The sequence below is a fragment of the Raphanus sativus genome, chromosome 6, assembly GCF_000801105.2.
Source record: "Raphanus sativus cultivar WK10039 chromosome 6, ASM80110v3, whole genome shotgun sequence".
NCBI lineage: Eukaryota > Viridiplantae > Streptophyta > Magnoliopsida > Brassicales > Brassicaceae > Raphanus > Raphanus sativus.
The window spans coordinates 52160105-52176851 of record NC_079516.1 but is presented as its reverse complement, the minus strand read 5'-3'; the positions used below and the strand labels follow the sequence as shown (position 1 = coordinate 52176851).

The 16747-nt window shown below is 35.7% G+C and overlaps 1 protein-coding gene and 1 long non-coding RNA gene across 3 annotated transcripts; one reads left to right on the top strand and one right to left on the bottom strand.

Moving 5' to 3' along the window:
* Nucleotides 1–6592: 6592 nt before the first annotated feature.
* Nucleotides 6593–12982, bottom strand: LOC130496301 (uncharacterized). Of its 2 annotated transcripts, XM_056988278.1 has the most exons (8): nt 12960–12982; nt 12621–12788; nt 12441–12527; nt 8041–8298; nt 7795–7956; nt 7650–7703; nt 7214–7360; nt 6593–7081 (listed from the first exon to the last, which is right to left on the bottom strand). In XM_056988278.1, the coding sequence occupies exons 2-8, from the start codon at nt 12768–12770 to the stop codon at nt 6710–6712; spliced, it is 1230 nt and encodes a 409-aa protein (XP_056844258.1). In that variant the 5' UTR covers nt 12771–12788; nt 12960–12982; the 3' UTR covers nt 6593–6709. The 2 variants fall into 2 exon arrangements, with proteins under 2 accessions (XP_056844258.1, XP_056844257.1); XM_056988277.1 differs by lacking the exon at nt 12960–12982 and having other exon boundaries at nt 12621–12840.
* A 2435-nt stretch (nt 12983–15417) lies between these two features.
* Nucleotides 15418–16607, top strand: LOC108806443 (uncharacterized). The gene is made up of 2 exons (XR_001942537.2): nt 15418–15516; nt 15730–16607. It is a non-coding gene; the product is annotated as an uncharacterized LOC108806443 (long non-coding RNA).
* The last annotated feature ends 140 nt before the right edge of the window (nt 16608–16747 follow it).

The window sequence follows — 16747 nt, the reverse complement described above, 5'->3', positions numbered from 1 at the left end:
AATCATAAATCAATAAAAATCACATGATAATAATATTTAAGTTTTCATTTAAAATTTTCTATATAAAATAAATTTATTTTCAACATTAAATATAAATAAATAGTGAAATGTTAATATATATATAGATGTTAACTTTTGAAAATAAACTACAAATAATATAAATAAACAAGCATATAAAATTCATTGAAAATTTATATAAATTTACTTGTCAAAAAAGTTTACCAAACAAAACAAATTGTAAACGTAAACAAGTTTATACAGTTTAAATTCATACAAAAATATATAAAGCATCCACTCAAAAGTAAATCAAATCATAAAGAAAATTAATTTGATAGAAAACAAGTCTACAAAAGCCATAAAAGAAAAGTATTTCTTGTACCAATGTATTTTAGCATTGAATAAAATACACTCTCTTACAAAAGAAAATTTAAACGTATGTGAACTTATTAATTTCTTAAAACAGTAAACCTAATATTAGTTAAATGTACTAACTAATTTTTATATAAATATAAATAAATTATCTAATTTAGCTGTTTATCAAAATTGAACTTAATAGAAATATACACCAGTTATAATAAAAGATCATGAAAATATAATATTGGAAATATGAGAGAATATTAATTATCTCTATCTATATATAAATAGTTTCATATAAAAGTATAGATACATGAATCATACAAAATAAATGTACATGATATTTGATGCCAACATGGTTGGAAGATCCATCTAGTAGCATAGTAAATGAAAAATTTCAGAAACAAATCTTGCTCATCTACTAAATCACCTAAGAAAAGCTCCAAAAGCCACATTTCACAAAGAAATTTTTTGAAAGAATTTAAACTCGAAAATCCATATACACATGCGTATGCATAAATTCCATCTCCACAGCAAACTCCAAAATCCATATACACATGTGTATGTATAGATTCTCTCCACAGCACGTTGATTCTCAGATTGTCTTTTTTTTTGTGTGGTAAAGTCAAATATGGCTACTTTACTTTCTCGTATTAAGAATATTTGTATTGAGGAATATTTGGAGAGCTATGTCATGTAATGCACCACTTAGGGTTCAAATTGTGATATACTATACTAGCTGGCTCTGTTCAGAATATTTCTAGTTGATCTTTTTCTTTGTTAAAAATGTAAATATTATTAGAATACTTTTTAGTTTTAGAAATTGCATTAATATTCGCTTACATGGTAAAACTTATAGAATTTCTGATTAAAATATAATTTACACTTTGTCAACAAAAATAAATTAATTTAAACATATTTTTAATTAATTTATAAGTTAAAAAATTTATATGGTATTCATTTAAATTTTTGAAGCCCAAGCGAACGTTTCGTCTCAGTATACTAAGGACTGGTCTTTTAAAAAAAACAAAAAAAAGGACTAAGGACATTGTCTTATTCTGATTATGACTAATTTGTGAGTTTGAACGAGTAAGCACATTTTTTATCAAAACAAAACGAGTCAGCACATCTTAATTATACCTATATTATGTAATCATTGGCGTCTCGCAGAATTTAAAGAGATCGAAAGACATTGAAGTTTAAATGTTAGTTGACAAAAAAAAATTCAGACATTTTGTACTGTTCTTTGAAAAAAATACAAAAACATCAGATCATCATAGAATGCTGTTCAATTAAGAGGAACTTATTTATATTATCTTATCGATTTTAATTAAAAACGATTATTACTTATTCTATTTTTAATTCTGGACAAAAGAAACTTCTTTTTTTTTTGGACAAAAGAAACTTAAAGAGTCAAATTTGTCAATATAAAAAATGCTTTTGTGTGTTAAGGAGTCGTTATTGACAGGGATTCCTCCTTATTATGACTCAAGAAAAACAAATCATCCTTTACCGATGATGCACTATAACATAGAAATAATATTCTAGGTGAAGAACATTTATCTTCGTATATAAAAGCCTCATAGGCAGATCAAGAGCAAATTAACTGAAGATCTTATCAAACATATTATTATTATTATTCAAATTACAGACACGCGAAATTCGAAAAGCTTTTACACACATATTATACAAGGATGTTGGGATTCGAGACTACGTCAGAGACTACCTCAGAGACTACGTCAGCGAATACTTCAGGGACTTCGTCAGGATTTGGTGATGGAAATCAAACAAGATCGCATAACTTAAACCAAGACAAGGACGTCATATTAGGAAAAGGAAATATCACTTTATTTAAGGTGATATGTTCCTGGAAATATTACTTTCATGGAGATATGGAAGTTGCAAGTATTTTGGAATATTTCCTAATAGGTTTATGGAAAGGGGTGAATGCCCTAATCCAACTAGGTTAATGTAATAAACTCCTACTATATAAGAGGAGCTCGTGTGCACTCTTCTCAAAAGAACCTTGGCAAGGTCCGAAAGGTCCAAAAGTGACCAAGCAAGCCGGCTTGTGGCTTGTGTGAGAGAGAGAGAGAGGTGCTATGTCTTTGTACTTGAGATTATAGTGAATTGCCTCATTGCCAGGCCCCAGGGACGTAACCACGTTTAGGTGAACCCTGGGATATCAATTTCTGGTGTCTATCTTCTATGTTTATTCCGTGTTCTTCTTCTGTTCTCCATAGATCTACAAACTCATACTTTCTAACGTACTACGACAAGTGTGTCAGAGAGTGCTTCAGCGAGTTTGTGTGGTGAGTTTTCCCAACAAAGTGGTATCAGAGCCTTAGGTGGTGTTCTCGATGTCTACTAAAGTAAGAATTGAGGTGGAGCGGTTCGATGGGAAGGGAGATTTCTCATTGGAAGAAGAGGATGCTTACGCATCTGTCTGTCCTTGGTTTAAAGGATGTAGTAGAAGAGTCCGGGTCACCTTCTGTCTCAGCGATGAAGAAAGATGAAGACGAGGATGTTTACAGGGAGCGGTTGGTGATAGAGGAAGCTGGAAGGCTTGGAAGATCAGAGACGGTGATGAATCTGATCAGTCTCAGTGTGGGAGATCATGTGTTAAGGAAGAACGAGTTGTGTACTTCAACGGCTTCTTCATGGTCTATGCTGGAGATGTTATTTCTTTCCAAGACTCTACTGGATATAATTCACTTGCATCACATATTCTATATCTTCAAGATGGTTGATACTCGGAGTATGAGAAGATCAATGGCTTCTGGAAGATGGTGTTTTACCTGTCAAGCGTGAATGTAACTGTGTCAGAGGAGGTGCAAGGACGATTCTGTTGTTTGAATCTGCTACCTTCACAGTTCGGCTCTCTCAAGGAAACGCTTAAGTACGGCAAGGATGTTTTGTCGTTGTAAGAGGTGACGGTGCTGCAAGGTCTAAAGATCAAGATCTTTAAACCTCTAGGGTTTCACATGATGATGGTGAAGGATATTATGCTAGAGGCGAGTCTGAGAAAAAGATCTTGTGAGGATTGATATGGTCGGTTCTAGATCAAGCTCAGGATCTAGAATTACCTGCTGGTTCTGTGAGAAGCAGAGGAACACCAGGAATAACTGTTATGTTACAAAGAAGAAGTATGACAAAGAAGCTGAAGTAGTGGGTGTGATAGATCCTGGTCCAGAGGGTGATGCACTATCGGTAACAGATACGCAGCGTCATGATAAGTGGGTGATTGGTTCTGGATGTTCTTACTACAGGACGTGTAGAAGGGATTGTTTTCACATGGTTCAAGAGCTGACTTCAAGGAAAGTACTTTTTGGTAATGATTGCGCGGTTGGAGTGCAATGGATTGGTACAATCAACAACAAAGCTTATGGAGGTTCGGTTAAGACACTCATAGATGTCAGGTATATTCCGGAATTAAGAAGGAACCTGGTATCTTCTGGAACCTTGGTTGTATTAGGCTTTGAGCATAGTGGCAGACGTGGGAAGACTAAGTTTTACAAGCATGGTAAGCTAGCTCTTCAAGGAACTGTGTCTCAGTCATTGTACCTGTTAGATGGAGAAACTGCATCAGGTGGAATATATAGCAGTGGCAGAAAGAAACCATCTATGGATGAGACAGTCTTGTGGCATAGACGTCTTGAGCACATGAGTATGAAGAATCTACAGATTCTTGCCCCAGAAGGGGGTGATCGATAAGGAGGACGATTGGAGTTTTGGAGTTCTGTGAGAGCTTTAGGAAACATGATACATGTAAAGCTCTCAGGTATGTACATGCGGTTTTGTGTGTGGATCTCCAAATGTAACTTCAAGTCTGGTGTGGATGTTATCCTCAAGGTGACCTTGCGAATGGTACCACGTGATCTTGTTGTCGAAAGTCTTCTTAACCAAAGAAGTTAAGCGGCGTGTTCCGTTGGTACAGACGGCGGTGCAAGATGGGTATTGAATATTTTTGCTGGAAGGTTGAAGAATAACTGGTTTAGGTGGTCCTTGTTTTAGGAGGGTGGTTATAATACTGTAATCCACAGTTTTATATTATCGATGAGGACACTACGTCAGACCAGAAGTTGAGACTTCAGGTGGAGCTGTTGACGAAACAGCTGATATAGTTGCTGACGTAGATGTTGAACAAGGTGACGCTGCATCAGACCGGAAGTTGAGACTTCAGGTGGAGCTGTTGACGAAACAGCTGTCAAAGCTGTTGATGCAGATGTTGAACAAGATGAATGTTTTGAAGGATGTCAGTTAGGAATGGACAGAGTATGAAGAAGAACAGTGCCACCTGCACAGTACTCTGAATCCAAGGATGTAGCAGGTTTTATGCTATATGTAGCTGATGAGGTATGTGTTGAAGAACCTCGAGACAATCATGGAGCGATGAGCAGCAAAATAAATTGGTCAATGGGATGAATCATGTGGTGAAGAGATGACTTCACTGGATAAGAACCAAACCTGGAAGCTTGTGAGAAGGCCTGAGAAGCGTGAAGCGATTGGCTGCAAGTGGATGTGTTAAATTGGAGTCTGGTACAACTGGTGTTGAGAAGCCTGGATTCGAGGCTTGGTTAAGTTGCAAAGGGATATTCTCAGAGAAAGGGAATTGATTATCAAGATGTGTTCTCACCCATCGTGAGACATGTATATGTGAGGTTTTCTGCTACAGAGAACTTTTGACTTTGAGCAACTTGGTGTAAACCAGCTTTTCTTCATGGAGTATTTGAAGAATGGATTTACATGAAGCAACCAGAAGGATTTCAGCTTGATGGAAGAGAAGATCACGTGTGTCTACTTTATAAGAAGAGTGTTGTAACACCTGTTGGTGTACACTTCAGAGCGTCTGCTGTAGTAGATGATGAAACAGAGACATGTATGGATGATATTCCATGTACAAGGAGTGATCTGTTATATGGGTTGGTTAGCAGGTTTATGAGTAAGCCTGGGATGGTTCATTGGACTGCGTGGGAGTTGAGATACCTCACGGGAACACAAGATCAGACTATGCTTCAGAGAAGAATGAAGTGTTTATGGTTGAAAGATTTTGTGATTCGAATCTTTGCTTCTTGTTTTGGACAAAAGATTGTTGATCTCGGATTATGTTTACATGGCTGGTGGTGATACAATCAGCTGGAGATCAAGACTACAAACTGTAGTGACTCTGTCAACGACTAAAGCAGAGTGTATGGCACTGGTTGGAGGTGTCATAGTAGTGGCGCTGGTAGGAGGTGTCATAGAAGGAATGTGGTTAAAAGTGGCTTAGTGTAAGAGCTTGGATTCAAGCAAGACACGGTGGTGATATCGTGTGACTCTCAACGTTCATTGTTTCCAGTAAAGAACAATGTGGATCGTGAGAAGGCTAAGCACGTCAGCAGAAAGGTGTACTTCATCAAGGATATCGCTCAAGGTGATGCAAGTGTGTAGAAGTTATGTACTTCAAGGGATCCTGCTGATATTGTAACCAAGGTGGTTCCTGAGTTTGAGGAAGCTGTTAAATTTCTTGGGATGGTCGAGAGCATCGACTTCATCTGGCAAAGCACGAGTTTGCTTAACCTAAGTAGTGGATCATGTTTGATGTCATCAAGGTGGAGTTTGTTGGGATTCGAGACTACGTCAGAGACTACCTCAGAGACTACGTCAGCGAATACTTCAGGGACTTCGTCAGGATTTGGTGATGGAAATCAAACAAGATCGCATAACTTAAACCAAGACAAGGACGTCATATTAGGAAAAGGAAATATCACTTTATTTAAGGTGATATGTTCCTGGAAATATTACTTTCATGGAGATATGGAAGTTGCAAGTATTTTGGAATATTTCCTAATAGGTTTATGGAAAGGGGTGAATGCCCTAATCCAACTAGGTTAATGTAATAAACTCCTACTATATAAGAGGAGCTCGTGTGCACTCTTCTCAAAAGAACCTTGGCAAGGTCCGAAAGGTCCAAAAGTGACCAAGCAAGCCGGCTTGTGGCTTGTGTGAGAGAGAGAGAGAGGTGCTATGTCTTTGTACTTGAGATTATAGTGAATTGCCTCATTGCCAGGCCCCAGGGACGTAACCACGTTTAGGTGAACCCTGGGATATCAATTTCTGGTGTCTATCTTCTATGTTTATTCCGTGTTCTTCTTCTGTTCTCCATAGATCTACAAACTCATACTTTCTAACGTACTACGACAAGTGTGTCAGAGAGTGCTTCAGCGAGTTTGTGTGGTGAGTTTTCCCAACAAAGGACACATATAATTTATTAACTTCTATGACGTGAATTATTTTTCTTACTCACACGTTCATAGTCAGATACATGCAGACATGTATGTAAAATACTCATAATCTTTGAGCACACAGATCCAAATCAAGGGCATCTCGCGTTCCGGCCAGGGCCACCGTAAAAGAAATTTACCCCCCAGGTAGTTCCAGCAGCTCCTGCCTGAATGTTGTAACAGTTAGCATTGGTAATTATGGGGGAAAGTCCTTGTGGTTCTCTCAGAGTATTGAATCCATCGACCGTCATAAGATTCCTGAAATAGCCCGCCCTCCTAAAACCTTCACCTGCAAAATGTCCACTTCCCATGTCCGTGGCCGTGTGTTGCCCACCAGTCTCCAAGTTAACGATTTCACCTCCCCATTGAAGTGTCGTAGCTCCACTTCCTATGGAATTGAATAACTCGCCAGGCCAGTACCCCACAAGTTCTTCACCTATCCGTAGCCACCAGTTTCCGCCGTCCTAGATATAATCAACAATCCATTTTGGGTTGAGATGCAGATATAATATAACGTACGTATACGGGAAACTCAATAATACCCCATACTGTTATTAAAATGAGAAAAAGACATTATATATGTCACTTCTTAGTACCTTCCATATAAGCATGGAGAGCTCGTATTGATTTCCGCCGTATTCTGAGACGGTGGTGTAGGCTCCACCTACTGTGACAAGACTGCTCCTTTGAACGAAACCTGAGCAGTCGGTGTTGTAGCACCCTGTACTTTGGTATCCATCGGCCTATTTTCAACAAAAATTTACATTATGATTATCGTCTTTAATTTATTCGTGAATCCTCACGCATAAAAAATAAGAGACATTTCTATAACAATTTTTTTTCTTTTTTTAAAGTAGTATATATTTTATAGATATTTAACAGACAGTCTAAATTTAAATGCTAAACACCGGACTATAAAACCTAAGCTCTACAAAATAAATTATTCAGGTTTAAACTCGAAAACTAGCGACGGAGCCGTTTTAATTTTTAATGATTAGCTTTAACATGTTGAGGTAGAGAATAGGAACTTACCGTCCAGTAAACAAATAATCTTACATTACTATCACCATATTTTCCCGGATAAACCTATAGATTAAGGAAAACAGATGTAGTGTTAATTAAGTTGTTTTGCATATGAATAAAGATGTAATTAAGGATATATGGAGTACTACAAGACCTGCAAACCAGCTTCAATTGTGTTAAGATGAGTGCGATCTCCAGACGAGAGCCAAGTCTGAGCCAAGCTGAACTCACCTGGAACTTGAACTACTGGTTTCCAGATATTCACTAAAAATTGTGTCCCGAAATACAATCCGTTCATGGCACCCATGACCGCGTACTAAACCAGCTCCAAAAAGAGAACAATGTAAATAAAGCCGCAAGAGAGACTAGAGAGTAATTAAAACAAGAAAAATAAGCTTACCTCATGGCCATCACTTGGATCAGACGTAAGATCTTCATGAACACTACTTGACCCATATAAAAGGATGCCTGGAGCTGGAGTAATCATCTTTTTCCCAAAATTCTCAATGGATTTTGATCGTAAGATATCTTCTTTCTTTATTCTTCTTATCGGAACTGTATTTTTAGGGCATCTTCCATTCTTGTTCCACGCCTGAGTAGCGTTTATCTTTTTCTTGGTGTACGTAGACGTACTTTCCGGTATAAAGCTCGGTCTCATCTACGTGCAAAAACTTGACGTTTCAACATCACCGTGCATAAAAAAAAATTAAAATTTAAGCAAAAAAAAACATCATCATGTTGGATTAAGCTTGAAGGAAAAAAGAAACTTGAGAAATAACTTGAGATGCAAGTTACCTAATTCTATTGAGTTGTAGAATGGGAAAATATATATATTTGTGATTCCTAATGAGTTTAGGTTATTGAGTTATATATAAGGAGATGCATATGATGTTGCATAACTTATGAGTTTTGGGATTGAGAGATTGTGAGCTTAAGGTTTTTGAGTGATTTTTCCTTAAGAGATTAATAAGAGAGTTATTCTTATTATCAAGTTCTTACTCATTAAATTCATCAAATTGAGATTCTATATTTGGTATCAGAGCCATACAAATCATTGATGTACCTAAAATCGTGAGGAGAAGCTGAAGATCATTGAAGTATCGGAGAAGAAGATAACCATGGGAGACGACGAGAATGAAGAAGGATTTGAGACTAAATCCAAGGAACTTGGATTCTTGTTAAACAAGTGTTTGATTTTAAACTCCTCTAATTACACCGTGTTGAACATACGAATGAAGATTGTTGAGTTCATGAACAAGGCGTGGGACGCCACTGAGTCCGTATCAAAAACAAAAGAGAAAAACTACATGGCGTTTACTTTGTTGCTACAATCTATACGAGAGGTGTTAATCTTACAAGTTGACACCACAAAAGCAATTCGGGACCCTAGTAAAACAAGACATGATGGAGCTCAACAAATAAGGGAAGCTAGGTTACAAACCCTAATGACCAAATTTGACAGATACAAGATGAAGGATGAAGACATGGTCTTTGTATTTGTTGGAAAACTTTCAGAAAATACATCCAAAGCAGTTTCTCTTGGAGAAACTTTTGAAGAAACAAAACCAGGGAGGAAGTTTTTGAAAAGTTTACCTAAGAAAAGATTACACATCGTCCTTGATCTAAATATAAAAGGCTTTGAAGACTTTGTTCGAAAGCTAAAAACTTATGAAGAGAGAAACAGTGAAGAGGAGGAACAACAAGATGAACAGGAAATATTAGTGTATGCTAACATGTACAAGAAAGGGCGTGGAGAACAAACCCATGAAGAGAATTACGTTGGTGGCAAAGGAAGAAAACAAGAAGGTCACTATAACCGTAGAGGAAAAGGCCGTGGACGATCCAGTAGCTATCAGAAGGGTTCATATAAAACAGGGCGTGATAAAGAGCGAGATACTTGTAGCTACCAGAATGGATCACACAAGGAAGGACGTGATAAAGAGAGAGATACTTCTCACATTCAGTGCTATCGATGTCATAAGCCCGGACGTTATGCATTAGCTTGTCCTAACAAATTGCTTAAACTCCAAGAAGCCATTGAGCAAGAGGATGAAGTAGCTCAAGAAGCAGATGAGTTGAGGATGCACAAGATGGTGTATCTAAATGATCAAAAGTCAAATCATATCAGTTTTAAACCTGGTCTAGATACAACAGATGTATGGTATCTTGATGATGGGGTGAGCAATAATATGAGAAGGAGTCTTGAGTTCTTTCTGTGTCTTGATGAAACAATCTCGGGAAAGGTGCGATTTAGAGAGGATTCACGGTTTGATATAAAGAGAAAGGGTTCAGTATGGTTTGTATTCAAAGATGGGAGGAAGACGATCATAAACTATATGTACTACATATGTGAGTTAAAAGGAAACATCGTGAGTCTCAGCAAAGAAAATGAAGCTGGATGTGAAGTAAAACTTAAAAAAGATCTACTGATGGTTTATGAATTTTTAGGACGGTTATTTGTGAAGACAGCCAGGTCTAAAGATCGAGTATACAAGGAGAAGAGCAGGGACTTGGATAAGTTCAAGAGAGTTACGACACTTGCGGAACAAGAAACGAGAGCTGCGATCAAAACGTTCCTAACAGATAAAGGTGGAGAGTTTGTGTCTCATGAGCTCCATGTCTACTGCAATAAACACAAGAGACACAAGACTGCAAATTACTCAAGTGTACCGAACTATCTATGGAGAGAGTCGGTGAGATGTGCTATCTATCTAGATAATAAGATTTTATCTTCATTGTTAATTGAAACAACTCCATACCCAGGACTGGAAGGGAAGAAACCAAACGTTGAGGAGTTTGGAGTTTTTGGATACATTGGTTATGAAAGGACAAATTGTGGTGGAAAAGACAGTTGTAGAGTTTCCGTAACATTTATTATTGGCTTGAGTTTGTTCGAGAGTGATGGTTTAAGGAGAATTGAAGATCTTACGGCAGCAGGAGAGATTTTACAAAACGCTCGAGTTATAAGTGAGAAACGTTTCAATTGCCCACAAAGCGTGTGTGATATGGTGATGGGGAGTGGTGAAATCATTGCGGATGACATGAGGTTCACAGTATCACACGAGGTGGAGCCGGTGGAAAGAGGAATAGCGAAGATAAACAGAACGTTCCATCAGATATCTGAAAACGTGAAAAGATTTGAACAGAAGAAGAAGAAGGAAAAGACAAAGGATGATTTGTATGTGATTCCATTGAATCCATGGACGAAAGAGTTCTCAGAGGTTCATGAGAATCTCCATGAAGAAGAGAGTGATGACAATGGGGTTGTTGAGAGTAACGACGATGGTGATGAAGAAAAAGGATGGTCACAGCCTCGGTTAAAAAGATCAACGAGAGTAAGTGGGAAGCCAGCGTCTATGAATGATTATGCTCTTATCAAAGAAACAGAGTGTGCGTGCTCTGTGATGGTAATAAACGTTGAGTCGTGGATAGAAGCGTTTAAGGAACTGTCGTTGTATCAGAAGGAGAATCTTCTAGTCATGGTTGTGGATGACTTGCGCAGAACTGAAGCTCTACAAGCAGAAGCAAACTGGTATCACCAGATTGCAGAAAGAAAATTGAAAGAAGTTAAAAAACGTAAAGATGACATTGCTCGGTGTCTTGCATCTTTCAAACCAGCAGGTTTGTTTTTCTCAGTCAAACCACATTCCCCGGTATCAATTATATTTTGTACCTTTTATATGGCTGTTCGTGGTGAGTCATGGATCCATGACGGTGAAGACGTGGATTGTAGTCTTTGTACCGTTTATAGTGAGAACTATTCTCAAGCTCAAGATCTCTACAACAAGATCTATGGACCTCCAGTATACAACGTTTATGACGACGATGATCAGATTGGGTATGGAGTCAACGATTGTCAGGTTCAAGACAACGTTAATGATGTTGTTTTTCACGTGTTAAAGGATGTGCAACGTGAACAAACAAAAGACGTGTACGGTGAAGAAGTGGCCAACACCATAAATCTTGTCTTTGGTGACAAAGCCCTTGACACATCTTTAAGTGATACGTGTTCTTATGGATTGACAAAAGAAATATGTGGAGATACATGTAAGGAGTTAGTGAAGATTTTCGAGATTGCAATAAATTTTGATACACGTAAGGTATTAAGTCGAGATATGCAAAGATCCAAAAAATCTTGTGGAACTGCGATAAAGATACATGCAACTTCTGAGATACCAATTGTTGGAAAAAGTGATGGTGGTCATAGAGTTGGCCCGGTTAATGGAAAGAGCATGGCTGGAAATATCGTTTATGTTGATGAGAGTTCAACGTTGTGGTGTTCGAGCAAACGAGGGTACGTTGAGTACGATTTGATCGAGGTACAGCATATATCGGAGAGTGAACAGAGAGTTGACAGCTTGACAAAAACACTTGGGAAATTAAAGTTCAAAGAGATGAGAGGTCTCGTTGATATTGAAGACTTATCGAAAATGGAGTTCAAGCTTAAGGGGGAGAATGTTGGATTAAGCTTGAAGGAAAAAAGAAACTTGAGAAATAACTTGAGATGCAAGTTACCTAATTCTATTGAGTTGTAGAATGGGAAAATATATATATTTGTGATTCCTAATGAGTTTAGGTTATTGAGTTATATATAAGGAGATGCATATGATGTTGCATAACTTATGAGTTTTGGGATTGAGAGATTGTGAGCTTAAGGTTTTTGAGTGATTTTTCCTTAAGAGATTAATAAGAGAGTTATTCTTATTATCAAGTTCTTACTCATTAAATTCATCAAATTGAGATTCTATACATCATTCATGCATATATAAACAAAAGATGGCTTGTAAATGAAAGTCAAACCTGGATGGTGTGATTTTTAAGCAGAGGATGATCAAAAGCTGGTTGACTATGTATTGGAACGCAATCTATTATATCACCATCTTCGCTCTTCGCAAATATTAAAGTGAAACATTCAGTAAAGTTTTCCCACGAATAATCAAAGCATTGAGTTTATGAATATGGAATTTGTATAATACACACCTTAATGGATAAAAGAGCAGGCTTGTTGAGCCGCTTCAAAAGTCTTTCTATTTCGATTTCCTTGTGATCGGAGAACTCTTTTCCATAGACACAAGGAGAGATTATCACTCCTATCATCATCAGTGCTACTGTGTAACCGGCCATTCCCATTATGTTTAATTTGTAATCCTTAGAATTGAAAGTACTCTTTAGTAACTTCTAAAATTTTCTATCAACTACCACTGGAATTTATAGGAGTAGATTGCTTATACATTATATCAATTAAGAAATTGGATAAAAGAAAAACATTAGTGATTACATTAACACAATAACACTATTAATTAATGAATATAGACTCACGACTTAAGCATCATCACAGCCCCACATGATTTTGAAATCCCTGGAAACTGACTCAAAAATTAAACGTCATCAAAGCAAGCAAGTTTCTCAGGTTGACTTTGTTATCAATTATCTCAAGTAGTGCTCCATTTACAGTTTATATTCAGAATATTTCTATATAAGATGGCATATTTCTGAATTAAATTTTATTATTATTTTGAATATATTAGATGACTTTTATGTATTCATGAATCGTGATGATACACGTTACATGACCAGGCAAATTGTTGTCAGCAGCGGGCACAACTAACTAATTAACTAAGGATGTGTTATTGGATATATATAGTAGATTAAATTTAGTTCTGCAGGTTTATAATCTAGTGTTATTCATTAATTGATTTACTGTTATTACTTTTTATATTTAAAAGATTTTGAAATATATTTTTATTAGTTCATGTATTTACAATCTTTTATATATTGTTATTCAAGAAAATAATAATTCACACCACATATATAACTAAACTTTTCCAAATTAGAATAAGTTGTCTAATTTTAAAATGAAATTAGATAACTTATACTAAACCAAAAATATTAAAACGACATTATAAAAATAAAACACAACTTCATCAATAATTGCATTTTATATTTTAGTTAATCTCAACAAAATTGACGTTAAGTATTTTACAACAAATGAAATCAACGGAAAATGGTAAAAACTGGAGAAATTACAAAATCATGTTCCTTGTATAATTAAAATAAAATCATTTAGATTTTGAAACAACTATTAAATAGGTATATATATAATGTAACAAATTCCCGCGCGAAACGCGGACTTACCCTAAAAAAAATCAATTGTCAATACTTAAAACAAAATTACGGGTAACATAAATTAAATACTGTAATTACTGGTCAAATAACAATTATTAAATAACAATTATTGAAAAGGCACAAATTCAAGTTGGTTTACCCGTCGTTTTTTTCCTTTTGTTTTGAGTGCACGCTGTCGCTAGCTGTTCTATAATTTTGTGTCACTTCTAAAGTTTCTATTAACTATTTTATAGATTTATTTAACCAAAAAAACTTGGTTATTGATTTAAGAATATCATTAACCCAACATCCCATTATGGGGTGCTTAAATTTTTTTCTTCTGAATAAAAAAACTAATATACGAATCAATTGCGGACCGCCACGTGTCAGTGGAGTTTGTAAAATGGGCAAACATCAACTTTTAAATAAGCTACATACGCTTAAATAAGCTCCAAAGACAATGGTATTTAAAGATTTTATGGGATCCACCCACTATTATATTAACTTTTTTCTAAACACCTCCCCTTAAGCTACTGTATTAATGGTGCTCTAAGGTTTTGATTGGTAACTTTGCAGAACGGTAAAATTGCGTTTTGTACGATTCTTCAAGTATTTTACCAATCAAGAAAATTACAGAATGATAAAAAATGCTAAAATGCATATTTGCGTTTTTGGTGACAAAAATATAAAAAAGTTTCATTAACCGGAAAAGTGAGTATTAGTAGATTATGGTGGAAAAATTATAAATTCAACACTTTCATATTACTAAATTATATGCTAATATCATTTTTAATTTTTAAATAAATATCAATAATTTTTATGAAAATAGTTATGTTAAAAATAAAGTTATATTATAATTTGTTTTATAATATTATGAAATGTCAATCTATTATTAAATATCATATTAAAAGATAAGCTAAATATTTATAATAAGAACTAAAGTAATTTTAGTAAATATTAGTTATTTTCATAAAATGTAATAATTAGTTTTATTAGTGATATTTATTTTTCTTATAAAAGGTGAATAACATATAAAATATTTTGATCAATCAAACATTTATTCCATCATTCCGAAAATTTTAAAATTTTCCGCAGCTTAATTTAGTTTTTCCACAACTTAACTATTTTTTTCTGCGATTTCACAGTTAATCGATGGTTACCGGTCGGAACCTAAATTTTTGTAGATCTAAATCTTTTTTAGTGAACAAAAAAAGATCTAAATTTTTTTGTGGGATTTTAATTATAGTTTTGACTAAACTTGAAATGAAATCAAACTGAACAAATAATCGACAAGTAATTTACAATAGGGGTAAACTTATTATCCAAGATCCATATGGACTTATCCGCTCTAAAAATTCTGGATATCCAGGGTGGCAGATTCTGGATCCTGATACTAAAATCCTATACCAATTTTTTTTTTTTTAACTCGAAGAAAGTTAAGATACATAGTGTCGATAAAAAACCAAAGACAAAGAACATAAACCAAACAAAATAAAACAAAGACATAAACTGAGCCTAAAACCCATATATGTCCACAAATCTATTCCTTCCACCTTTCGAGAAGAATTCGATATCAATAGAGCTGACCTAAAGAACAAATGTCTTGAGCAGTCCCAATCCTATACCAATTTTAATTCCCTTTTTTCTTTAATAATTGTTTACAAACTAAAGAGAGCATGAGTTCTCAAGGCACTTAAACGCCCATGGAGGAAAGCGAAGCCAAGAGCAAGAAAACAGGAGCCTCGCTCAAAAGACCCAAAACTTTCAACAGGTAGTAAAACTCTTTCAAGTTTCGTGTGTTTGTGTTTTGTCTAAGACTTGGAACAACTTCATTACTGTAAAGTTTCGATCTTTATGAATCCAAAACCCTTCCATATATATATGTCTGTATTGTCACTATTGTGATCTCTATTTAGACTTGGATCAAACTTATCGTTCTGGTTAGTTGGTTTTGGATTCTGATGCGGAAAGTGTCAATCTTTAGTTTATCAGAGACCACGGCGATTCTTGGGTTATATCTCACGCCCTTTCTACCCAACAAGGGGAACCAGTTTTTTTTTTCCCCCTCAGAACAGAGGATATAGATGTTTTGGATTTCTATGTCCTGTCTGAGCACAAAACGCATCAGCCTTAGCATTCTCCCATCTCACTGCTCCATATCAGATTCTTTTTTACACGGTAAAGACAGAGGTGACTCACGTTCCAGTTGTAACAGTGTCGACGGGAAGTGCAGATTAGACAACAAGGAAGAAAAATTTCATCTTCCTTTCTTCAGTAAAATGTTTTGGAGTGGAAACGTGAAGAAGTCATCATGACAGAAATCGATTCATGAAGACAGAGTAAAAGATTGCGACTTTTTTTTTTCAACAGAGTTGATTGACGCACACAAGGCTTGTTTAAATGCCACAAAGAACTTAGAATGGTTCAGCAGCAGTTTATAAGGATAGCTTGTGGGAACAGTCTCATTTACTGAATACCTCTGAGAACTCTCCAAGTACCTCTGAGGGAGTCATGATACATCTCCAAGTATCTACCAAAAGCTGTCATTTTGTTCAGCAACTGACTGTGTTACATCTTCACGTGATGCTTCAACTAGTCATTGTCTCCTCCAAAGCCAACTTCATTTGCATTCAAACCCGACGCCAAGTTTGCAGGGGAGTATTAACACAAGCCCATGTATTTAAGGTTTCATGCAAAGAAAGTAGTATAAATCTCTCTCTTGTAAGAACTTTCAATGTAACCTAGAGTTGCCTCTCTCTTTCAATCTATTATGATTATCAGTCTTTATCTTGGTGACAACTTCATCTTCCTTCTTTCATTTACTTTCTTCCATATGAATAAAGAGCTCTATGAGTTATTTCATTTCATATTTCATCTATCTTTTTTTTTTTTGACTTAAGGCTTATTTTTCATCTATCTTGCTAAGCTCATTTGAGCAAAATAAGCTTTCTTTGCATTTCCTTACATCTTGCAGGTTTTTTTTTTGCTAAACGAATTTATTT

What these genes read in the sequence shown, in the direction of transcription:
- LOC130496301 (XM_056988278.1), bottom strand. Translation starts at nt 12,770, where the DNA reads ATGGGAATGGCCGGTTACACAGTAGCACTGATGATGATAGGAGTGATA. An exon ending in CTGCTCTTTTATCCATTAAG is followed by an intron (nt 12,528 to 12,620) that starts GTGTGTATTATA and finishes ATATTTGCGAAG; the next exon opens with AGCGAAGATGGTGATATAAT. An exon ending in TTAAAAATCACACCATCCAG is followed by an intron (nt 8,299 to 12,440) that starts GTTTGACTTTCA and finishes TTTTGCACGTAG; the next exon opens with ATGAGACCGAGCTTTATACC.